Genomic DNA, 25,570 nt, shown 5'->3' with positions numbered 1-25,570 from the left:
CGCGTGTGTGTGTGTGTGTGTGTGTGTGTGTACCTCATAGCCTCAGGTGAAAGCGCTTGCTGCTTCTTCTTCATGAAGAAAACCGTGTGTGTGTGTGTGTGTGTGTGTGTGTGTGCACGAGGGGGGGCGGAGCCAGTGGGAGGGGGTAAGACTCGCGGGGGCGTGGCTTGGGGGAAGAGAGGCGGCCCTTTTTCCAACTTAGTCGGAGCTGATGATTTTCGTCAAGCATTAGAACACAGGACACCGAGTGGATCACACACTCACACACACACACAAACTCACACACACATACACACCCGTGTGGAGTCTATCAGCGCTCGGAACGGGACAGACGGAGGGGGAGAACTACTGCACCTGTCCTACACACACTCTCTACCGTCAGACACACACTTACAGAGGATCTGACCGGTCGTCCCTATGTGTGGATGGGACCAAAGTTACACGGTGAGTACGGAGCAGCTCCTAACACCCTCAGACTTATTCACATTTTGACCAAAAGACAAAAGACAGGAGAAGAAGAAACTTCTGCAGGACTTTTTTTTTTTTTTTTTTTTTTCAGTTTTGAGCTCCTTTTTGTCTTTTTTTAATTTAGAGATTGTGTTAACATTTCTGGATTACAATAACAAAAACAGTAAGTAAAAATTCTAATTCTAAGACATTTTTGGCATCTTGAATCCAGATTATTATTTTGATATCAGATATTTTGGCTTTTTGTGCTTTTTTAGAACTTTGAATTCTATTTCTCACTTATTTTCTTATTTAAATGCTGCTGCTGAGCTGCTGCTGGTGTTTTGTATAATTAGTCCAGATAGTTTTAACCCCTGTTTGGAGGTGTTTTCCTCTGAGTGAGTTGAGGTTTTTTTTCAGCTCCTCAGTTTGGGACTTAATGCTTTGTTGCACAGTCTGAGGAGTTTACATTTGGTTAGTAATGAAGACAGGGGACGCAACAAGTTTTATTTTTGTCAGAAAAGTGTCTCACATCACTGAGAACTGGACTTTTTCTCCACTTGGATATAAATCAGAAAGTGAGTTTCTCATTGCTGTTTTTCCCTGTGTGGTTTCATCTTGACTTGACTTATAATATGGCTCCTTATTTTGAAATTCCTATGACTGTCTGCAGACTCAGCTTTTATATTTTCAGTTGGTCTAAATGTGCAATAGGTGAATTGTTTCTTGGTTTTTGGTTTCACTATTAGTTTTCGATGTTGCAGCTGTTATGCAAAGATGATTCTGAGTTCTGCTGAAAGCAGAAATATTGAGAAACATTTTCATATCTGATCAGTCTTTTTTTTCTTTTAATGAGCTTCATTTAAATGGCAAATGGGGCAGAAACTTTTGTTGTTCTGTTGCTCTGTTCCCTGTGGGAAAAGGTGCAGCCGTTGTCTGGGAGAAGTTAAATTTTCTTTTTGGAAATTTCAGTTTTACAATTCAAATAATAGATTTAGTGGTTTTGTGCGATTTGAATGTAATTTAGAGGATTTGCTTTGCTCCAGTCTGCTGAGTTTTACTGTTAAAGTGAGGATGCAGGCTGCGTTTGAAGAAAACCATCAGCTTTATTTTTTAATGAGTATTTGAATCATTTTAAGAGCGTTTTCTTGCAAATTTTGAATTAGAAAGTCAGTTGTGTGATTTGCAAGAGCTCAAAAACAGGCTAAAGGCGCTTGACTTATTAACTTCAGTATTTTTGCCAGTGCGTGGTTCCTTAAAGGGATCCCAGTGTGAAAATGTCTGTTTTTATCTTTTAAAATGACTCCTCATCAGTGATTTCAGTTCATCTCTTTGTGTCATTTCTTGCTGCCGTTTGGAGGAAAAGTCGTTAGCTGTGACTGGAACCAGTTGGATGTGAAATATTTTTCTTTCTTGCGGCTGCAGAAGAATTCCCAGGGCTGAATGTGGTCACTGAAGATCTGCAGCTTGTCTGCGTGGGACAAGCAGCATGTTTGTCCCAGTGTGGATATCTGCCTCTGTGTTGTGTGTGTGTGTGTGTGTGTGTGTGTGTGTCTTGGGTGGGATCTTGTTTGAAGTTTTGTTTGCGCTGCTGTGGCCCCCCAAATGGAAAAGTTTTGGCGCTCCCTTCCTCATCACTCTCCCCCCTCCCTCCCCATCCATTACCAGCACACACACACACACACACACACATACACACACACACACGCTGGGAGTCGGGATGATTTGCCGGTTCCGCTGCAGTGCCACTCTGCTTCCAATTTTAGCTTCATTCAGACACAGACAGCATTTCCTTCCTCTGTCTTCAACCCCAGGAAGAGATGGGGGGGGGGACACAGAGGGAGGATACAGAGGAGATTTTAGGTTCCACCACGTTGCTGAGCAAACTCAACATTTCACTCACATATATATATATATATATATATATATATATATATATATATATATAGAAACTAAAAAGTTAAACTTTAAGTACAAAGTAGTCAAATACTACAATACAACTAATTGTTCACTCAGAAAATATCACTAGCTGTATTTGTATCAGCTGATGTGTAAAAGTGTCAGAAATTGTTTGATTTTATAATTCTGTGAAGAAGGAATGCCATTAGTTAAAAACATGTAACTTATCAACAAAACATCCTTTAAATTCTTAATATAAATAAGGATATTATGTAATTGGAAAGTGGCACGATTTTTATTTTATCGCTCGATAGGAGACACGTGTTGAGTTCCTCTATCAGTTCCTCTTTATATCCCCTTTGATCAAAGTCTTCTGTCTCGGCCTGACTCACTGTAAATGAGAAGATGAGTGAGAAATCAATCAGTGGCATTCATTTTGGAGATTGGAAACATAAACATACACTACAGCACAGCAAGAGGGGAAACATTTTACGCTGCTGGGTTTGGATATTTTTTGGCAAATAATACTCGTATTAAAATATTCTCAGTATCACATGAAAGGGAACTGCTTTTATTCCCTAATTGTTTCCCAAATTAGTTCATGTTTTCTGTAAATAGTTGATAAGACAAACAGTTTCCCGTCTGTGTTGTGTGTGTGTGTGTGTGTGTGCGTGTGTGTGACAGCAGAGTTAGTCAGACCCCCCCCCCTCACTGAGTCAGCCCACATAATAATCACATCTCTTCCTCTCTTCTTTCACTCCCTCTTTATCCCTTCATCTCTCTTTCTGTTTTTATCGCCTCTTTTTATCGTCTTAATCCTTTTATTTCTCTTTCTTTCCTCTTTTCCTCCATTTCCTTTTGTTTCTTACTTCAGTTATCATTTTCCCACTTAGTCACTCTCTCCCTTTCTATTTTTTTATGTCTTTCCTTTCTCTTTCCTTCTTTTTTCCTCCTTTCTCTTCTCATCTTTAAACTTCTTTTCACATTGTCCTTTGCAACTCATGGTTTCTTCTTCCTACCTTGCTTTATTCTGTCTTTTCTTTTTAGATCCTCCATCTTTTCTTTATTTCTTTTTCTCTCCTTATGGTATTTATATTCTCCCCAGGTTTTCCTCTCTTTCTTTTATTCTTTATATTAAGTCTTGCTAAAGTTCAACTGTCTTGTTGCACTTTTCTGAGTTTTCATTGGTGGAAATGTTTGAATAAAGCATCTTTAAATTAAAACAATCCCTCTTTCTCTCTCTTTCTGCCAACCAGGCGACCTCTCATAGCTCGGCCATGTTGACCAGTGAGGGGGCGCACACGATGGAGCAGGACGGTACGCAGCACGAGGCCAAGATGGTTTCCACCGCCACCCGCGGCAGCTCAGACGGAGCCGAGACGATGGCAGACACAGACGTTGACATGGAGATGGACATGGAGGAGGCAGACATGACCCGATGGACGGAGACAGAGTTCGAGGAGAAGTGCACATACATTGTGAAAGACACGGCGTGGGAGGCGGGGCCAGACAGTGACGCCATGACGACAACAACAACCAGAGCGGAGGCGTCACTGCCCCGAAACCTGGCCTTCAAACACCCAGCTGACAGCAAGGAGGTCAGACTCAAACACACACACACACACACACACACACACACACACACACACACACTTACATTGGCAGACATGCAAACTTTCTCTCCAGTCTGAATTTTTTTTCCACACACACTCAGGAAGAGAAACCATCTGTATGCACACGTGAGTCAGATGCGGGTCATGTAATGAAGAGGGGGTCCTGTCTCGTCGTAAAACTTCACACACACATTTACAGAGAGGAATCTTTGTGTGTGAGTGGGTGTGTGAAACGCCTGAAGCAGAATTTACACACACACACACACAAATATACACACACTGTAACTGTAGCTGTGTGGTTCCGCCGTGACTTTATCAGCTCGTATCCATCCATGAAAACCCATTCATCATCAGAGGAAATTATGATGCCTTTATCCCAAGTGTGTGTGTGTGTGTGTATCAAATCCCAGACATTTCATTCCAGTCATTAATCTAGCTGTAGTACCTGACTTTGCTGGCAGGGGGCAACATTCAGCATCTGAACAATCACAACTCATCAAACAGCTTCTGTCTGCTGATTTTTAAGCTGCTTAGCGACATGTAATGAGGTTATAATGTGAACTTTGAGCCCTCAGATTCTTCATATGTCAAGTCGGCAGTAGCTTGGCTTTTGTTCTTAAAAAAAACTCCTGAAAGAATCAGTTTTTCAACAGAGTTTGGGGCAAAATAGCCAGAAATATCCGCAAGTAGAATTGATGGTGATAATTAATAACATTTATAGCAGTTTTATATTTTGGTCTGTTTTTATATATAAATTAACAGGCATAGAAATCCAATTTCTCTTTTGTAAATCTTTCTCAACTAACTAAATAGCTGTCTTGTGACTTTTTAAAAAAACCTGACCGGATAAAGTTTTTGTCATTGATCGAACTGAGGTGAAAAAGTCAAAATGTCAAAGCGTCAAAGGTTGAAACTGAGGTTAGATAACGGCGAGGTATTGCACAGAGCCAGAAGCAGAGCCTGTCTAGCAATGTGAAAAGGTGAGAAACAGAGGGTGTAAATATCTGAAGGTTGAAAAGTAAGCAGTAAAATGAATTGAAATAAATGATCAAGAGCGTACAAAAAAATCTAAATGTGTCTGCTGCAGTTGTGGATCTGTGCCGTGTTCTTAAAGGTACTTTGGACTGGGAAAAAAAGTTCAGGACTGCAGGTCAAAAGGTTGTGACTTTGGCAATTTTGACACCTTGTGAGTTTGTCTGTAAACCTAAAGCGGCATGATCGCATAGATTTTCTCATCAGGGGCTTATCAACAGGAAACTGAGGAAAGAACCAGAGAGAGAAAGAGAGAGAGAGAAGTGTGTTTTGTTTACGAGCTGATAGACTATCAGCTAATATTTATCCGGAGCAGGAGAGGAAGAAGGGAAAGGCTGAGGATGGGAGTTTGTCGCTCTGATCAAAGAAGATTGAGTTTTGCTTCAAAAAAAGAAAGAGAGCATTGTAAAAGTCTGTTAATCAGTCAAAAAAAAAAAAAAAAACTCCAGTTACACATACTCATGTCCACACAGAGTTATGTCTGGTCCAATAGAGGGAATAGGGGAAGGGGGGATTTCCCATGTCACCAGAGGTTTGGGAGAGACGTCTATTTGTGTGGGCCATGCATGAAGAAAATGTGTGTGTGTGTGGGTGTGTTTCTCCACCATCCACGACTGGAGCCTGACGTCTAGTCACCACATAATCTCTCTCTTTTCTCTTCTTCCTCTTCTTCTTCCTCCTCCATCTCCTCCCATTTTCTCTTCTTTGATTGAATCAGACGAGAGAGAGAAAAAAAGAGAAACAAGATCTTTTTTTTTTTTTTTGCTTTTGAGTATCTGGTTGTTTCCCCCACGAAGCGTCTGAAGTGGCAGCAGTTTTAGTTTGATGTGGCGAAGAGTGGAGGTGTGACGAGAGAGAGAAAAGGAGATATGAAAGAAGAGATTTTACAGTTGTTCTCCAGCCACACACACGCTCACACACTCCAAATCAACCGAGGCGTGAAGTCGGTTCATTAATCATCTTCTGTGTTGACAGCTGGTTGATAGCGTGTGTCTGTGAGTCTGTAATAGAATATACAATAAGACTTAATTAGACTTAATGACACATATCACTGATGGATGTGCACAGCAGCAGAAAACACACTCCACATCTATGGAAAGCCACGTGGTCCAAAACACCTTGTTTCTGATCTTTATATGTTTACATGAAAAATGTTTGCATCTTAAGTTACAGTCAGGCGTTTTAAGACATTAGAAGCCAGTTACTACGTTCATTTTTGCTGAGTAATCACACCAGTGTTGATTGATGTTTCCATGCCACTGTAATACTGCGCTTCAAGGATGTGAATGACTAAAAATGATTTAAAATGTCACATCCTTACTTCTTAAGATGGAAACATTTCTCAGACTTCACACACACGACATCACACACAATCCACTTCAAAGAGCTCTTCGATCTTTCGTCTAACCTGTCCGTGTGTGTCTTTTGTGCAGGTGGTCGGCGTGTGCAGCAGGGAGTACATCCCCAAAGGAACTCGCTTCGGCCCCCTGGTAGGCGAGATCTACACGGCCGACAGCGTCCCCAAAGACGCCAACCGCAAGTACTTCTGGAGGGTGAGTACACACATACAGACACACACAAACACACACACAGACACACGCACACTTCCTCAGAAGCCGGAGGGACCCCTTCCTGTGATGTCACACAGATCTAAAGTCAGTCAGTGGAACAGGAAACTGGGCTCGCTGTTTTTTTCTGAGTGTGTGAGAAAGAGAAATGGGGATGTGATGTCATCTCTACACAAAGAAAAAGTCATACTGTGGTTCCTGTAAGTCCACACACAGTCACACACACCGTTAGGCAGAATACGCTCCATCACTACCGGTAACTGACAGTGAGAGAACACACGCTCACTAACCACCTACCTGACCAATGCCTACGCACTGTGTGTGTGAGTGTGTGTGTGTGTGTGTGTGTGTGAGAGAGTGTGAGTGTTTGACTCTCATGGAATGAATAGAAAGACTCACTATGCTCCAAACCACAAGTCATAAAGGTGTTCCACTCACTTTCTCACACACACACACACACACACAGACACACACACACACACACACACACACACACACACACAGATAGAGAGAAATGAGAGATCGAGAGAGAGAGAGAGAGTGATAAAGAGAGAGAGGGGGGAGGAGAGATAGAAAATGAGTTGGTCCTTCCTTTCTCTTTTTTAATATAAAAGAGGATCCCCTCCTGTAAGACAGTCTGTCTCTTTCTGTTCGTCCATCTGAAGCGGGTGAACGTGAAGAGAGGGACATGACGAGGAATGAAAGGATAGAGGGACGGAGAGAGATAAGAGAAGAAGTAAGACGGGTGGCTGTAGTGTGATTAAAAGTGGCTGGATTCAGTCTCTGCTGGGTAGCTAACTAGTCACTTAGTTTATTATTAACTTTTATTTGGTAAGTTGCTGACTTTTTTTTTATTATTTTAATAAATGTTTTAATTTTAATTTAATTTCATATCAAATTACATTTGTTTTTTTACTTATTTAGCTAATTAGGAACTCTATTAATGCATTTTTAATAGTTTTAATAGTTACCTATTTTCAGTGTAATTTTTTATTCTCTTAATTATTTAATTAGTTCTTTACTTTATTTCTTTCTTCAGTGAGTTTTGCTATAATTTATATATTTATTTTGTTAGCTACTTACTAACTGACCTACAGATTAGGCCACTGAGTAAACTGATTCATTTATTTAATTAGTGTTGTAGTTGCTAATTCATGTAAATCATACGTCTGTCAGCAAAGTTATTGAAAGTTAGTGAAGGAAGGGGGAAACAAAGAGATGATTTTACATAATACGGATTTAAAAAAAATTCCAACTGAATTAGCTAATTTAGTTTTGTTCAAACTTCTATGCCATCCATTCTTATGAAAAATAAAAAATCTCAATCTTTTCCTTGTTTAATAAACATTAAACATTAATAAACATTCTGACATTTAGAAAAAAATAATCATTATTTTACTAAAATCTTTTTAATATTTCCTCCTCAGATCTTCGCGGACGAGGAGTTCCACCACTTTGTGGACGGCCTGGATGAGACTCGCTCTAACTGGATGCGCTATGTGAACCCGGCCCACTCGGCGGCAGAGCAGAACCTGGCGGCGTGTCAGAATGGCATGGAGATTTACTTCTACACAGTAAAGCCTGTCCCGGCCGGAGCTGAGCTGCTCGTCTGGTACTGCCACGACTTCGCCCGACGCCTCCACTACCCGCCGTCCGGAGAGCTGATGATGCAGAAACTCAGTAAGTTTTTTTTTTCTTAATGACATACACTACAATTTTTTAAGAAGACTTTTATTGTGAAAGAACAGGCTATTTTTATTAATTGTCCGATGCTCTGAGCTGCTATTGTAACGCATAAAATCAATCGGCAATGTAGATGTGTGTGTGGGTGTGTGTGTGTGTTGTGAGTGTGTCCTGTCGCCGCTCTTAAAGCCTAACAGTGTCTTTGAGTGTAGCTGTGTCTCCTTCCTCTCTGAACGTTAGCCTGTCATTATCTCACACACACACACATACACAGGAGTACAAGACCAACAACCTTTCATCTCTGTCAGTGCCATCGTTGTATTTTTGTGTGTGTGTGTGTGTGTGTCAGTGACAGTGTAATTACACAGACAGGGGGATATGGCCCCTAATGCCACAGTCTTACGCTGTTAAAGACCCGCTTTTAACATGAAAGCTCACACTCACACACACAACCTTGCTCAACCTCAATAAAAGGAGCGGAGACAGTGTGTGTTTGCATAGATGTGTGTGTCTACAGTGACCTTTTTATGAGGAAAATGTCTAAAAGTAAGCATCGGGTTTCTCCTGTATGGCAGAGAAACACACAAAATGTACAGTTACAACTACTAGTCTTTATAAAGTATTAAATATTATTGTTTTACTATTATTTTACTGCTAATGGCAACTCAAAACTTAAATCTAAACCTCTGAACTTAACTGAAATTCATTTTTATTTGTTCAGCAAGAAGGCAAAAAGTCACAAATTTGGGCATACAGCACTAACATTTACCCAGCATACACATTCATGACACAGCAGACTAACTGCACTTATCTACTTTAGCTGAGCTGATCAAAGAGAGAGCGAGCTAAGAGGAAAACAAAGAGAGAGAGTGGGAGCTCAGGGGTTTCCAGGTGTGACTGCAGGCTAATAGCAGTGTTACAGTGGCAGAGGAACCAGCAGACCCAGCCTGGCCGACTCCACTGCCCAGAGAAAAATGCGCATGACCTGGGGGACAGAGGCAGGAGGTATCCTCGGCCCCCCCCCCCCAAAGCCTGAGTGTGTATACAGTATATGTGTTGTCTTTAATTAGCTTCCTCTGTCATTTAGCCCCACAGGCTCCTGTTGACCTGCCAGTGACTTTAATAGTGACGCTTACCTGCAGCACAAACATTTACCTGCAATCGGCTCCAGATTTTAAGTTTCTACTGTTTTAGAGTAAAAAAATGGGTTTTGACTGTTAGCGTGGTCCACTGGAGTTTTAACTTCACAACCAGAGTCTTAACGGAGAAAAAAAATCTCATCTGCTGAGTAAAACCAAGAAAACCACATTGGTCTGTCTAACTAACGTTAAACTGAAACCCCAGTTACGAGGGCAAAAGGTAAAAGAAGAGGAAGCTACTCTGGTGAACCCTACCTACCGACTTTAAAAAAAGCAATCTAAGCTTTTCCTGATCTGATGTTTTCACATTTTTGTTCATTCAGCTCCGTTAATCAGTTAGATATCACTCACCAATGCTCACTGTTCTGTGCTGCTCTGTGTCCGGGGGGGGTCCAAACCCAGCAACATCCTGTATTTTATTCCCGAGGATTGCTCTGTTCAACTGCTGACTGCTTCATGTTGTTCTCTCTAGTTTTGCTTCTTTCCAGCGCAGTCATAGCAAAACCAGACGTATGTGTTGACATCTGAAAAATGACTAAATGACTGAGCGTGTACCGCGGCCTCACTTTCTCCTCTGCCTTCTTTTTTATTTTCTCGTCGCCGTCGTTCTTTAATTCTTTCTTTAAGTGTTAGCACTTGAAAGCACCTGTCAGCCATGTGTGTGTGTGTGTGTGTGTGTGTTGTGTTCAAAGACGCTCCACTCTGCCGACAAAAGCACTCTCTCTTCTCTCTCTCTCTCTCACACACACACACACACACACACACACGGTCATAAGCGTGACATGCCAACACATTCACGCTCAGTCTTTTCATCTCAGACACATGCTAGCTCACACATACTGTGCGTGTGCGTGTGTGTGCATGTGTGTGAGTCGGCCATTTGCCCTGATATATTTGCTACTTGAAAAGACCAGAAAAAAGGTGGAGGAGGGAGTGGTAGAGGTAAAGTTGTTACTCCCACCCCCTCTGTTGACTACTTGAACTTCCTGGCAGAAGGGCCGTGTTGACAGATTGATATCTCCAAGATGGCGGCCCTGTTTGTTTTCTGGAAAAGGGAAGGAGGAGGAGGAGGAGGAGGAGGAGGAGGAAGGCTAACTGATAACCTCAGTGTTTACACACTGCCACTATACTACTGATGCAAGGGTCACCGACTGTGTGTGTGTGTGTGAGTTAGGGAGTGAATCAGGGGGAGTCAAACAAATTTCATCAGTGCTGGCACTCAGGATTAACTTTGACAACCTCCATCTCTCTCTCTCTTACACACAGACACACACACACACACACTTCCCTCTGAACGACCTCATGGTAAAACGTTGACTGGGCAGTAAATGAGCTTATAGATAATAGACAGCGGCGCTTTAAGGGCCCGTCTGCTGCCATTAAACAGCCGAGATGTGCTGCTAGCTGACTACCCGGGGCTTTTAGAGAGTGTGTGTGTGAGCTCTCCTCCTAATCCACTCTTTCATCATGCGGAGGAGACAGTAGGTGTGAGTGACTGAGGAGGAAGCTCTCTAATCTAACCTCTGACCCGGAAACAATAGCGAATGGCCAGGAAAATCAGGAGAGTAGGAGCTTGATCAAAAGTGTGTGCGTGTGTGCTCTCCAAAAGTGGAACAGTCAACAAATCAGACAGAGGCTTTTGTCTGCAGGCGCCTCTGTGTGTGTACCTTGTCACATGGTGTGGGTGTGTGTGGAGGGCAGGTGGAGGCCAAGCTTTTTCGGAGGATATCTTTAGCAGGAAACCTTCCATCAGCCCTGTCTGTCTGCCACCAGTTTGATTTTATCTTGATTTTATAGGCACACACACACACACAGAGAGACACACACAGATATAAACACACACAATGCCCAAAGGCAGCTGTCACGTCTCACTTCCTGTCTTTTGCCCCCACCCGCGCCCCTCATGCTCGTTTGTCAAATCTGTCACCTTAATTGGCCCACTGAGTTACTTATGGTATTCCTTAACCCCACACACATCTCTGCTGAGCAGAACTATGTGACCTGCAGAGGTTTATCTCTGCAGAGAGGCTCAGTTTTAAAGGAATTTGAGTATTTATGTTGTTAAATAGAAGTCACGATTACAACTTTAAATGGCAAAAATTGTAATCATTTATTATCGGGCCCCTGGGGAACCAAGAGGACCTTATCTTGATCTGGTGAACTCCCACTGACCTCTTTTCTCTCCCTCTGTCTCTTCAGAACAGTCCCTCTTGGAGGTCAAGCAGCAGCAGGTGAGCAGTGAGGAGCGTTTGGTCCAAGCCTCCTGCCCGTCCCCCGTCGCAGTGACCCCTACCCCGCCTAAGAGGGAACACAGTGTCCTCTCCATTCTGCGTGGCACCAACAGCACCTCTTCCTCATCTGCGAAGAAGGAGCCCAGCCGGCCTCTTCCCACCCGCCCACGCCACGCTGACAGCCCTGAGCGCCCCCTGTACCCTCGTGCCCTCTACCCGGCTCTCAGGCTCCACCCTCACATCCCTGAAGACTTCCTTAGTCACAAACCTGGCCAGCTTGGTTACCCCGCAACTCGCTCCCCTGGCAACCAGTCTTCAGCCACGCCCAGCCCATCAGCGAGGAGCAGCCCAGACAGCAGCCCTCAGGGGAGCCCTTCAGGTCCAGCAACATCCCCAGCTTCTTTCTACCCGACTGGACTGGGTGCCTATCCCGCTTACTCCCCACCATCTGCCCCCCTCCCTTCCACCTTTTACCCTCCAGGAGCCCCCTACTCGCGCTACCTCCTGCCCCATCACTACCCTCTGCCAGGCGGTGGCGTCCCCACCGTAGGAGGAATCATCCCCAGGATGTACCCGCTCTACAGCAGCCTCCTGCCTCCTCACATGCCCCTCCTGCCCTCTGACGCAGCAGGAAGGCGCTTCCTATTGCCTGACCCTGTCCACCCCTCGTCCATCTCTGCCCACAGAGACTTCTACTTTTCCCCGACCCCCAGTGCCTTCTCAACTGCCACCTCCCTAAAAGACAAAGCAGGTCCTCACCACCCGTACTCTGGGCACCCTCACCCACACGGACCTACCCACGCCCCATCCAGCAGCTCCCCAACAGCGGGCACATCACCTCCCAACGAGCGGGTTCCCACCAAGCCTATCTCATCCCACCTGGGTAACCCCAGCGAGCATTGCTCCGATGACGAGGCCATCAACCTGACCAAGGTGAAGCGTGGCATAGGCTCAGCAGGCTACAAGGCGCTGCCGTACCCACTGAAGAAGCAGAATGGCAAGATCAAGTACGAGTGCAATGTGTGCAGCAAGACCTTCGGACAGCTGTCGAACCTGAAGGTAAGGCTCCGGATGCCAGAAAGGTGTTCCGTGTATGGCTTTCAACATCATGTTTACTTGATTTACTGCCTTATTATCATTCCATTCCTTTGTAATGTGAGGATTGCAGTTTAATTGTTAGGCTGCAGAGCAGGTTTGCGGCACTTAAAATAGCAAGGAGTGTCATAAAATGCTTTACAGAAACACATTACACAGACAGAACCCCCTTATGCTCTGCTAATCAAGTTAATATTTCTTTACCAAAAATGTTTCTCTGATAATAACAATATCTGAATATGTCTAAGTAGACTTTTTCTTTCCTCTTTTCTGTCATGCAGGTTCATCTTCGTGTCCACAGTGGAGAGAGACCTTTCAAATGTCAGACCTGTAACAAAGGCTTCACCCAGCTGGCCCATTTGCAGAAGCACTTCCTGGTCCACACTGGGGAGAAACCACACGAATGCCAGGTGAGAAAGAATGCTGAAGATGGTGCACTTTGATTTTGGCTGAGAGAATAGTGACAGTTAGTTGGTGGGTCGCTACAAGCTGTTGACACCAATTTTTTTTTGGCCTCTCCTCTTCCAGGTCTGTCACAAGCGCTTCAGCAGCACAAGCAACCTGAAAACTCACCTGCGCCTCCACTCAGGGGAGAAGCCCTATCACTGCAAACTCTGCCCGGCCAAGTTCACCCAGTTTGTCCACCTCAAGCTACACAAGCGCTTGCACTCCCGCGAGCGTCCACACAAATGCCACCACTGCCACCGCCACTACATTCACCTATGCAGCCTGCGGCTTCACCTGAAGGGCTACTGCCTGGCGGCTAACTCTGGCCCTGGCAGCCCAGTCTCCAGTCAGGCAGCCATGGAGGAGGTGCAGCGCGCCAACGAGGAGATCGAGCGCTTTGACGTCAGCGAGCATGCCGAGCGGCTGGAGCAGCTGCAGGGAGGGGTGGAGGTGGAGGCCATGTTAGAGAAGCAGGTCTTGGGGATGTTGTGGACGGAGGCCGACCTTAAGTCCTCCCATTTCCATCCCCACCACAAGGGCGGCGCCACCGAGCTTCTGTCTGCGGGTTATGGCGCATACGAGTCCCCGAATGAGACGTCGGTCATCAAGATGCGGCGCAGCAGCCCCATCCTACCACTTCCTGCCAACGTTACCATCAAGCAGGAGTCAGAGGATCACGCTTAAGTGATCTTTAAACCCAAAGGACATAGAGTCAAGACTGCGTGACTCAAGGCGGACTGGGTTGCCAGGAGCAACAGTTGTAAATAAATAATTCTGTACCTGGCTGTCATCAGGGTTGACATCATGATTACACCAGGTTCATCAGGGACTCACGTACTCAGGGCTCAAGAGACACTGTCCCATGACTACTTAGCAGTTTCAGCGTTTATTTTACTTAGAGACAATCATCTACCCAGGATTTACCTTTAATGTAATTAATATAATGCTATTATCATTATTGTTGTTGTATTATTTGGTCTCTGTTTTCAAATGTCTTTGTTTTTTTGATCAATTAGTTGTTATATAACCTTCTTAATTTATTATACTTTTTATTTGTTGTCTTCAAAAGCAATAAGTGGAAGGGATGGTTACACTGACGCGGTGAAATCAATGTAAAAAAATATTTTTCTGTTGTGTTTTTTTTCTGTCTGTGGCCATTTCTCTGTAGATAGTCACTCTCTCTATGCCTATATCCGTCCTGCAACCTCTGACCTATACAACCAGGGGTGTCCACTCTTCAGGGTTTTATCTATTTAAATTTAGAAACCAATATAGCAGGTAAAAAAAGGGTTGAATAACTTGCCAAAGTACGGCACATAAATTTGTTAATTTAGCAAGAATAGCTTTATTTCAACCCTGCTTGATAGCTTCCCTAAAGTATGTGTGTGTCCTTTTCTGATGCCTACTTAATTTAAATGAAACAAAAAAGGGCATTTTTTTTGTATATTTTTCACAACGGTTACCTCAGTGTGCATGTGACTATATGAGTGTGTGTGTGTGTGTGTGTGTGTGTGTGTGTGTTTAAAGGGACAGCTAAAGGTGGGAGCTTTCTATTTATTTTTTGTTTTTGCTACTTGAAGAAGAAGAAGAAGAAACCAAACTGAACTGGAGTGCAGCTCTTCATGTGGTCCAAAAGGAGCGGCACGGTCCGCTCAACATGTAGCACATAATGGACTCGGGAGGCTGGCTAGCCGCCCCCCTCGTCCCTCCTTTTGTTTTATTTTTCTACAACACTGTCAACACCCAACAGGGAGGTGAACATCCTCAGATTTAGGGATTCACGTATGACGCTAGTAACCAAAGTTCACTTGGCTTTAATTTCAAATGCACACCAAAAAAAGAGGAAAGGAAAATCAAAACAAGGGAAGAAGGACTTGAGGAATCAAAATGCTGAAGAAGGGAAGATGTACTGTGTGTATATGATGAAGTGTTGGCTCTTTAGCTGTGGTCTCTCGTTTTGTAGATGTTTTTTTTTTGTTGTTGTTTGTTAATATTTCGGTTGAGAAGCAATGGCCCCTTCTTCAACCCCACCCGTCCGCCATCTTGTTAATGAACTGGCATACACCAAAGCACCTCGGCCTTCTTTTATGCACTGGCCCCCTCCTCCTACTTTATAACTTCAGTGCCGATGCTTGCACCATTTACACTGTGTACAATATATTTAAACTGGTCATACTGGCATTAAGACTCAACTTAATGTTACTAAAGCAACTGTGATTTTCTGCAGCAGTTGTACATCAACAACCTGAACTCTGTAGCTCTCTCTCTCTCTCTCCTCTTGTTTCATTATCTTTCTCTGAATAATGTTCGACCAAAGCGTCTCTTACTCTGATCAGAGCTTTAACTCCCAAAGGACTGTCTCTGTTTACATTCTGGTTTACATAGTTATTTATGTGCAAAAATGTCAAAAAGTGTAAATTATGATATAAATGTTCACTGCTCTAATCTAAACCCTGTGGCTTTGTGTGTTTTATTCTTTTAACTTGTGTTTTTGGTAAAATCTTAGATCATGGAAATGGAAAAATAATGCGTAATTTGTTATGACTATTTATATAGTGCTAGAGCTAATATAATTTTACTGTGAGCATGTTAGCTGATAGCTATCATCATGTAGAGTGAACAATGGGATGGTTTATTTGACAGGCATATCTGCAACTGTCATCTTAAATGGTAGGCCTATAGGTTTTACTGAGCAGACCACTTACAGCTAACAGGTTTCTTGTTTCATCCATGTTTTACTCACCTTATCATCAGCAGCCATTTTGAAGAGAATGTAGACTAGAAACTTAAACACGATTTAGTTAAACTAATCACAAAGTAGCTACAAATCCCAGGAACAACTACAAGATTTTAGCTTGCTGTGAATGAAACTAACAGCTAGAATGATGAAGCTACAGTAACTGTTCCCACCGTGGATGCTGGCTTCACTGCTAGCCCTTTAGATACAGGATAAAAACTTATTTTCTATAAGAATACTTCGGGGCTTAGGAAGCCTGAGTTAGCTAAAGCTACTGAACAGGTTGCTACTGTAACTGGACATACTTTGTGGGACTGAAATTTTAAATGGTCCCGTGTGTAAGATTTAGTGGCATCTACTGATGTAGTTGCAGATTGCAACTCACTTGCTCACTCACTCACTCACTTCGTCTTCCCTTTCCAAGCATGAGAGAAAAAACAACTGTGGAAACTATGGAGGCGCCAAAATAGAGAAACCTCCTTATCTAGAGACAGTGTTTGGTTTGTCTATTCACAACTAATGTGGAAACATGGAGGCTCAACATGGCGGCCTCAATGGAAGGCGACCGTAGATTAAAACGGCTCATTCTAAGGTAACAAAAAACACAACAATTCTTATTTTCAGTTGATTATTCACTGATGAAAACATACCTATGAATATTATATTCCATTTCTGCCAATAGATCCTCCTAAATGTTGTTGTTGTTAACACACTGGACCTTTAAGTCTAGACATAAATCTTTTCTATATCACCCAGAGCAGACATCACAAAGTGCAATACATGACTGAAGATATAGACATAAAACTCCTGGACCACATGGGATGTTCTCTAGGCCAGGTAAAAAGAGACTGTATAAAAAGAAAGCTTGAACAACAATGTTATTGAGCTGGGAAAAAAAGAGGAACACTGTATATTTAAGATACCACTGGAGTGAGGTCCGTTGGTAAATATTTGAAAAGAAACACAGACTGAAGTCTGTAAAACTGTTAAATGCTTTAAAAAAGGATTCAGGCCCTTAACCCACACAGGTGTTTTCACTTGATTTGCCTGATCAGACCTCTTCTCAAGACTCTGTGAGTGTGTACTGACTGTGCTTGATAGACATATCCTTTACACTCCTGTGAAGGTGGGACAAATGATGCCTTTATTTGTATGTTAAATATGGTAACCTCACATATATAGCTCTGCACAACTTCAGCCTGAGCAGAGGTCTCATTATCCAGAATAAATGAAAACTGCTGAGGGTGGAGTTTTACTCTCACCCCAGGCATAATATGACAAAGACTTGTAAATGACCATATGAGAGTAGAGCTTTAAAGAAAAGAAAGAGACAAAGAGCAGACAAAACAGCTCAGGCAAAAATTCACCAGAAGAGACTGAGACTTAACTTCCAACACACTGATTCGTGTATTCCAGCTTTTACTTCTGCAGTAAACCAGGCTCTGGCGGAGAGTCGTGAATCTTTATGTCCATTTCCGTGCAATACCAAGCTTTAAGACTGGAGCAGGAAATGGGAACACAGCTACCCGTGCCCTATGGGCTGCAGTAACTGGGGTCTGTCTTTTATCCAGCATGCAGGAGACATGCAGACAACATGACTCATTTAAGAGCCTACAGTCATCCGTCTTCAACCGTACATTCTAAGCAGAATTTTAGCGTCTTATCCAGACCGATACACATCTGTAAGTTTCAACTCAGATCATAGATTACATACAACATTACGTGACCAACAGTAGGAAGATGGAATGATTAAGGGTTCGAATAAAACCAAATACAGCCAGTTATGCCAGACTTGCTCTAATGACAGGAGAAAACACTAAGGAGAGAAGAGAAAATTTAGATATTTCAAAATAAGATCGCATAAAAAATAACTACTGCAATGGGCACTAAAACTAACTTGTCATGTTACTTCACTTTCAGCAGCCTAACAGGCAGTTGACACCCACGTTGCATCAGTGACCTCAGCACCAATCAATGATTCGAATCACTACACAGAGTAAGTAGTGCTGAGAACATAGAACTACCAGTTGTGGTGAGATATGAGTCATTTTCCATCATCATATCGGACTCTAAAGAGAGACAGCTACCGACCTGGGAGCCTGAAAAATGCCTGGTCACCGCAGTTCGGTGTCACAGGCTGTTGAAATTTAAAATATTTACATACATTTACATATACCTTTTGGATATATATATATATAAATATATATATATATATATATATATGTATGTATGTATGTATGTGTGTGTGTGTGTGTGTGTGTGTGTGTGTGTCTGCCACCTCCTTTTTGCTGTAATGTAGAATGAACATAACACTACAGGGCTCAGCAATAAGGATTGCCCAGTTTGCCCAGAGCCTGTAAAATGCTGCATAAATCTAGAAAAAAAAATAATTGAACACTTTCAATATTTTTCTGGAGTTGAGGATGGACCACAAAAAGTACAAGTGGGCGTCCGGTTAGCTCACCTGGTAGAGCTGGTGACCATGTACCGAGCTGCTGTAGCGGCCCAGGATTCGAATCTGACCTGCGACCCCTTACTGCGTGTCATCCCGTCTCTCTACCCCCCTTTTCCTGTCTATCTTCAGCTGTCATTATCAATAAAGGCAATAATAGGCCAAAAAAATACATTTAAAAAATAAATACATTTACCAGTACCCTAATTCAGCACAACCCTAAACATAACCCTAACCCTAATTCTTTTATCCACTTACGTGTCTCAGTGTAGGAGTTCATCACCAGCAGTGCTGTACACAGGGTTTTAGAAATACTGAGGTCCATAAACTGAACTTGACTGGGAGATAGTTTGAGCAGGCCTCACAGTAGTTATTTTTACGCAATTATTTTTACAACTTTTATTATCTACCATTCGGAAAAAATACGGAGGTCTACACCTTGGTGACCCCAGTGTGTGTACTGCAGTGGGTAAAGATAAAAGTTTATGAATTGAAGCTCAAGTGAGCAATTCAGTTGTTCTCAATTAACAGAGTTTAGTTGGGTGCAGAGGATGTGGCTGAAACACCCACAGTGTGCTTTTTGCCACGACTTTGAGAGCGAGGCAGATAAAGCTGTTGTTCATAGCCACTGACTGTTGAAATAATAGAAATTTACATTAAGAATGCCAACATTAGCAAGCGAGGCTAACAAGCTTCTACTTTCCAGGTGGAATATTTAACAGCACAATGGGTTCTCGTAAAGAGAAAAAGGGATTAAACCGTGTAATGGTTGGAACTTTAGAAATAGTACATCCACTGATGCAATGGGGAATGCCCACTCAGAAGCTCGAGCCATAGACACCTTTTACAATCTCAGCTGAATTTTAGCATCCTTTTTTCGGACCGATACCCACCTGTAAGTTTCAACTCAGATCATAAACATTACGTGACCGAAGGTAGGGAGATGAAATAATTAAATATGGCCAGAGCTGTTCTAAGTATTAAAGTGAAACTGCAATGGGCACTAAAACTAGTTTTACATAGTACACAATGTACTGTACTGTTTGACGCAACTTTGAGAGCAAGGCCGATAAAATGGGGATTTTTTGGGGGGGGTTTCAGCCACAGACTCCATACCCATGAAAAGCAACGTATATTAGGAATCAGTGCTAACATTAGCAAGCTAGGCTAACAAGCTTCTTCTTTCCAAGTGGAGTACTTAACAGCACAATGGATTCTCTTTATGTTGAACATTGTAAAGAGACAAAGGGCTTAAATCTGTAATGACTGAAATGTTAGAAATCAAAAAAATCTGTCTTGAAATAATCTAATCAAAATATAATATCTGACAGGTACATTTCAAAATTGCCTGCTGTGGCTGTAAAATTATCGGGATTATTACTGAATAATGAACAAACTTTGTTTTCTTCATTAACACACACTTACACATTGACTGATTGTCAGCGTTTAAAGCCAGATGTGCAGGTTTATGACAAATTCAAACCACTAGTCTGAACAGCAGCCAGCTGTACAGATTGACATTTGGTAGAAAGGAAGCGCTAAAACACATTCCACTTCCGCGTTATTAAGGATCTCACATAGATTAAAAGTCACTGTATGAGAAAGCAGTATCGATCCGTTACCTCATCACCCAACTAAAAACACTCGGTGCGCCCCCACCCTTTGACTCAGCATCTTTCACTTTTGCACACTGCGTCTCTCTTTCCTGTTTGTTCTATCTTATTATTACTATCAGGGAAACTTCTCAAGTCACCCATTGACACGGCGAGTTCCACTACCTCAGCATCATGACGATGGGATTTCACAGCACTTTTCTGACCAGGGGAGGGGTGGGGATGGGGGTGGGGGGCAACACCTACCACCACTGGAGGAGGGGGGATATCCCGCTGGCCCGGATGCATGTACCGAAACCTCACCCCTGCCTGAGCTGAGGTAAGGTTTGTTTATCTGCTATTTAGTTTCCAGACAGGGTTTTGATAAACTCTCAAATTTGATCTGACCTTACACAGTCTTTCCTTTCTCACAAACAGCTCGAGTGAGATACCGGCAGTTTTGAAGAAAAGGGACGCCCACGATTTAAAGTTAAAGGAAACCGGTGCCCATTGAAGGGCTGTTAGTGAAGTTAGAGATAAATAATGTTGTCTTTTAGAGATAATATCCTATTTTCTGTTTTTAATTAGTCACCCAATAATCTGTATGAACTCTTATTCCACTAACAACATAAAAAGTTACTCATGGAAACCACAATAAGATATTTCAGTCCATTAGAGGATGAAATGTCATAAGTGCTCTTGCCGATTACCTTCTTCTCTTTATCCTCTTTCTGCCGATGCTGACATTTGAATGGAGTCAAAGATGTTGACCTGGGAAGACCTACCACTCTCTCTGTTCTTCTCTTTTCGCACTTTTCCCAGTGTAGGATTCCCAATGTGCATCCATATACACATATATAGTGCAGTGTAAGGTTATGGTAGGAAGGCTGAGGTAGTGGTGGATATAGAACATGTTTAATTCCCACATTGGAGCCTCGGGTTCATGTCTTACCACATACCATAAGTCTGTTAGCTTTTTTTTTTACCTCTGCCAAGAAGGTGATTTGGTGCCATTTGTTTGTCTGTCAGCAGGATTACAGGAAAAACTACAGGCCCAATTTTCATGAAACTTGGTAGAAGGGTGTAGCATGGACCAAGGAAGAACCCGTTAAATTTTGGAGCAGATCCAGATCACGCCAATATATGAATTATATATCATTTTGTCGCACATGCATGTACCTGCTGTAGTTAAAGTGAACTGCGTGCCGTGACTCCAACAATAGATAACTGCCATCTCAAACACCTTGGCCAAGGGTCTGGGCCCTCCGAGTGCCCTTCTAGTTTTTATGTGATTGTTTGTTGGTTTATTTAAGATGGGGACAATGCACATTAATTAACATGAGCACTTGAGTCCATCTTGTAAATGTGCCAGATTTAGTTAAGAAAACATTGACACACAATGACATAACCATATGACATATAAAAGACATTAAAGGAAACATACAGAAGCACAATTAGTATAATGACAGAAACACAAAAAGGCCCAAAGATCAAACCCCCCTCCGGTAGATGAGTTTTCATTTGTTTAATGAATTAGTGCTCAGAGTGCTCAGTCTCTAATATTGACTACACTTTTACAACACTTGTCCTGTGTGGACATTGCAGCAATAATCCATATTTTTCCCTACTTTGCCTGTGGTGGAGAGCCGAATTGTACTGTATATGTTGTATATGTTAGAGCCATTCTTCCTGACTTTAGAGCGTGTAAACATGTTGGGCCACATGAATGAAATAGGCCCCCTTATGTGATCATTTTATTTTTATTTTATTTGGAAGTAGCAAAAACTTATGTTTAATAGGAAAACACTCACTACCTCACAGGGAAAGTTATGTTTTCAATCCATTTTGTTTAATCCAGATCCTGATGCAGATGAGAAATTTCAAAACATTTCCTATTATTGAAACAACATGTTCAGAGATCTTTGGAAGACTATGATAGATGGTCTATCAAACACTTGGGTCCAAAGTGAGATCTCTCAACAACCGGCAGGCACATTGCCATGAAATTAGTTGTACATATTAAAAGGTCCCATGAGGATGAATCCTAATATTGAGAGCTCCTGACCTTTCATCTAGCGTCATTATAAGACTGAAATCCCCCCCCCCTCCTCAACAAAGACTTGTTAACTCCTCTGATCAGCTTCAGACTGCGAGGCAGCAGCGGAGAGTCCACAGTAAACAGCGACAGCAATGCTGGCCTTGTTTCAGAGAAGATACTCATGATTTATACGTGCACACACACCCACTCCCGCACACATTCTCACTCACACAAACACACACACATACTTATTAAGAATTGTATAAACGCACAAACACACCAGGGAACAAACATGCACTTACTGTACGCTTACAAATACAAACACGTGTACAGGCGCATGTACTCAGACAGTTTTACACATACAATACAGACTCGCATTAAACATTCGCCTTCTTTCGTGTCTCTGTTTTACTCTTCATATCATTTGTCTCTCGGAGAGATGTCTCGAGTGTCAGTTTCCCCTGAAATGTTGTGATTAGTTTCTATCAAAACGAAACCACAAACCAAACAAACCCTTAAACACCCACACACACACACACACACACACACACACACACACAAACACACTCGCCATCTCCTCCAGGCTGTTCCGGAGTGACGCCACTGAGGACGTTTTCGGAAACCGAGCAGCATCCCCGGCGGCTGTTTTACCGTAAACACGTCGCAGCACATCATCATGTCGCTCAGACAGCCGAGAAGGGTCACTGGTCAAAAGGGGTGACTCAGACTCATCAGCCCCCTCTGCCTTCACCCGACTTCCCCGAAATTCAATTTTTGCTTCCCAAAAACTTTGTGACAGGAAGTCACTGCCTTTTTTGGTGTTGCACAAAATTCTGATTGGCCAAGTGTGGACATGGGCTGTTAAAGTTTAAACATGTGGAAGTTACACTCTCAAACATCAATAGGACACTATCAAACTGACTCCAGTACCTCATCAAAAATATTATAAACAAATGAAAGCATGCTGGAGACAATTGGGAGCCAAATGTTTCTCCAAATTAAGACCACGTTTCCCATAAATCCTGTTGCTGCCTGTCACCAATAAGAGTCTTGCTTCCTCAGCTAATGGTTTCCTTTTTGTCTTTACTGAAGAGAATAAACATGTTGGACTTTTATTTTTTCTTTGGTCTTTATCTCTTTCCACCGTCTGCTGTCAGAAACCTTTTTAGGGGGCAGCCATATGTTTTATTTTTAGCCACGCTAGCCGCATGGATCTATGAATGGCATTCCACCACTATGACCAACAACTCTTCCATGGATTTGCACATAATTCTGTACAGTCATTCATGGTCCCCAGAGGCTTAATCCTACTGACTTTGGTGATCTTCTGATTTTTCCTCTAGCGCCACCATGAGGCCCGTGGAAAGTTTGCCTGTAATGTAGGTTTCCCTACATCTGTTGGATGGATTGCAATGAATTTTAGTACAAATACTTTTGGTCCAATATTTATTTGAGTTTACGGCCAAAAACCTGCAGAACTAATAACATTCCCATCAACCTCAGCTGTGCTTTGTGCCTTCTGCTAATGATGCAAATATTAACATGCTAACACACTACTAAGATTGTGATCATGGTAAACATTATGCCTGGTGAATATCAGCATGTTAGTATTGGTGACTACGTACATCCACACAAAGCAGCTAGCAAGGCTGTAGACTCATGGTCATGTCAAGGCTAGTTGCCCATATGTTTTAGATAATGACAGATTTTTATTCAGTATAAACGTATTTATCGATTTATTTAGTTTTATTGGTTACATTTTAATTTTGAGTTCCCATATTGGCACCAAAATACGTACATATGTTGAATGAGACAAACGTTTGCTAATGATATAATTCAGTAGCGTGAGTTTAACTATAGCTTATTGTAATGATAACAATTACAGATGCATTTGTTTTATTCCAATACTCACTTGCAATAATCCACTCAGGCTATCTGCCGATAATACTGATTTGACACCAATGGTGTCTTGTTCCTAGATTTAAGATGTTTATATCTCACTGTATGGAGTTCAATGGAATTATTTTTATGTACAGTAACATGAGACTTGGCTTTGGCATTCAAAACTAAGTCAGCAGTCCTAATATAATAATGGAAACATTGAGTTTTATGAATGATAATAAACATGATTTTAAGGTGCGAATAAATGTAAATATATATGATTTTGAGTTGCCATGTTGAAAGTCCCACAAAGCTTTAAGGTTCAGAGCTTTGTTATGTGGCCAAATATATAGTAGGCTATATACACCAAACATTAGGTGTGAAATATGAACACATTACCTAAATCCTAACATAGGGCTGTCAGTTGATTTTACCATATCATATAACCATAATGTGTGTGTGTGTGTGTGCTTAGACATAGAACGGGATAAATAAAGTATCTATCTACAGTATAAGACAGGAAGTCAGTGAGTGTATTATAGTTCATAAGCTGCTTTGTAACATGTGGCTCATGAAAAAACCACAAGTTATTAATTCAACACACCTCCCTGCCATCTTTTAACACACACACTGCATTGATATTATTAAAAACACACATACCCACACACACACACAAGCACACGTACCAAAGCACACACCCACACACACATGCACGACAAATGAAACAATTCCAGATACACGTACCCCTGCGTTGGTGTTATCTCAGTTCAGCAGATGACAATGCATAAAGGAAACTACCAGACATTCCTTCTGCTTTTTCTAAATAAGCTCGAATGTAGACGACATTTTTCTCTTCGTCATAAGAAGATATTCATAGTAATCAAATAATTCAAATTCTCAGTACACACAAAATCTCTTTTTAAGATCCCTAAATTAAGGAAATCTAGTCATTTCTGACGCTTCCTTTGTACATTTAAACCCAAAACGCTGTTATTGATGGTTTTATAATTTACAAATATTAAAGAGGAAATGAAACAAAAATGGACTTAAATATAACCTGAAAGCATCATCCAAGAGATAAAGTCTTTCTGTCTGTGTGTCGATATTCACTCATTTGTTTATCAAAGTAAAAAGAATTTATGTAGCTGTGTATGTTTGTGCACTGCAAAACCAACTTTCAGGAATCCCTTAGGGCCTTGAAATGCACTTTAAGTTTGTTTAATTAAAGGCTTCCGAATCACAAGCTCCCATTTTGAGAGTTAAGGGGAAGGTTTTAGTTGATATTTATTAAAACCTGTTTCTGGGTTGATTAAATCTTATTTCTCAATCAAAACCACATGAGGTAAGATAAATCCAGAGCTAGATCTAAAGTTGTCGAAGGTAGACGTGCTTCACCTCAATAAGCACCAACAATCCAAAGATCCGTTTAAAGCCTCTTTCAGATTTATAAAAAAGAGAAAAGGATGAATGTGAAGCTGCAAACCAGAGACCAGAGTTTAAAACACACACACTGACTTCATGTTTTACATACTTGTCTGCCTTACAAACATGCACACACTTCCTTGTTAATCATCTGTTTCTGTCTCACACGCAGTCACACATGTGTGGAGGGTGACTGAGGTGACTCAGCAGAAAGCACCCATCTTGGTGTAGGCCATTGACCACTCATGTATCTTCACGCATATGGAGCCTCCTTCTCTTCTTCTCTTAATCTTC

The 25,570-nt window shown here is 42.0% G+C and overlaps 1 protein-coding gene across 1 annotated transcript; it reads left to right on the top strand.

Annotated features, from left to right (window-relative positions):
- Positions 1-216: 216 nt before the first annotated feature.
- On the top strand, positions 217-15,605 carry prdm1a (PR domain containing 1a, with ZNF domain). The gene is made up of 7 exons (XM_051406577.1): positions 217-444; positions 3,603-3,944; positions 6,425-6,544; positions 7,987-8,239; positions 11,581-12,671; positions 12,989-13,117; positions 13,236-15,605. The coding sequence occupies exons 1-7, from the start codon at positions 418-420 to the stop codon at positions 13,836-13,838; spliced, it is 2,565 nt and encodes an 854-aa protein (XP_051262537.1). The 5' UTR covers positions 217-417; the 3' UTR covers positions 13,839-15,605.
- Positions 15,606-25,570: the final 9,965 nt, after the last annotated feature.

Source organism: Dicentrarchus labrax, unplaced genomic scaffold (genome assembly GCF_905237075.1).
Source record: "Dicentrarchus labrax unplaced genomic scaffold, dlabrax2021, whole genome shotgun sequence".
Classification (NCBI taxonomy): domain Eukaryota; kingdom Metazoa; phylum Chordata; class Actinopteri; family Moronidae; genus Dicentrarchus; species Dicentrarchus labrax.
The sequence above is the reverse complement of the archived record's forward strand: the minus strand, read 5'-3'. Positions and strand labels throughout refer to the sequence as shown.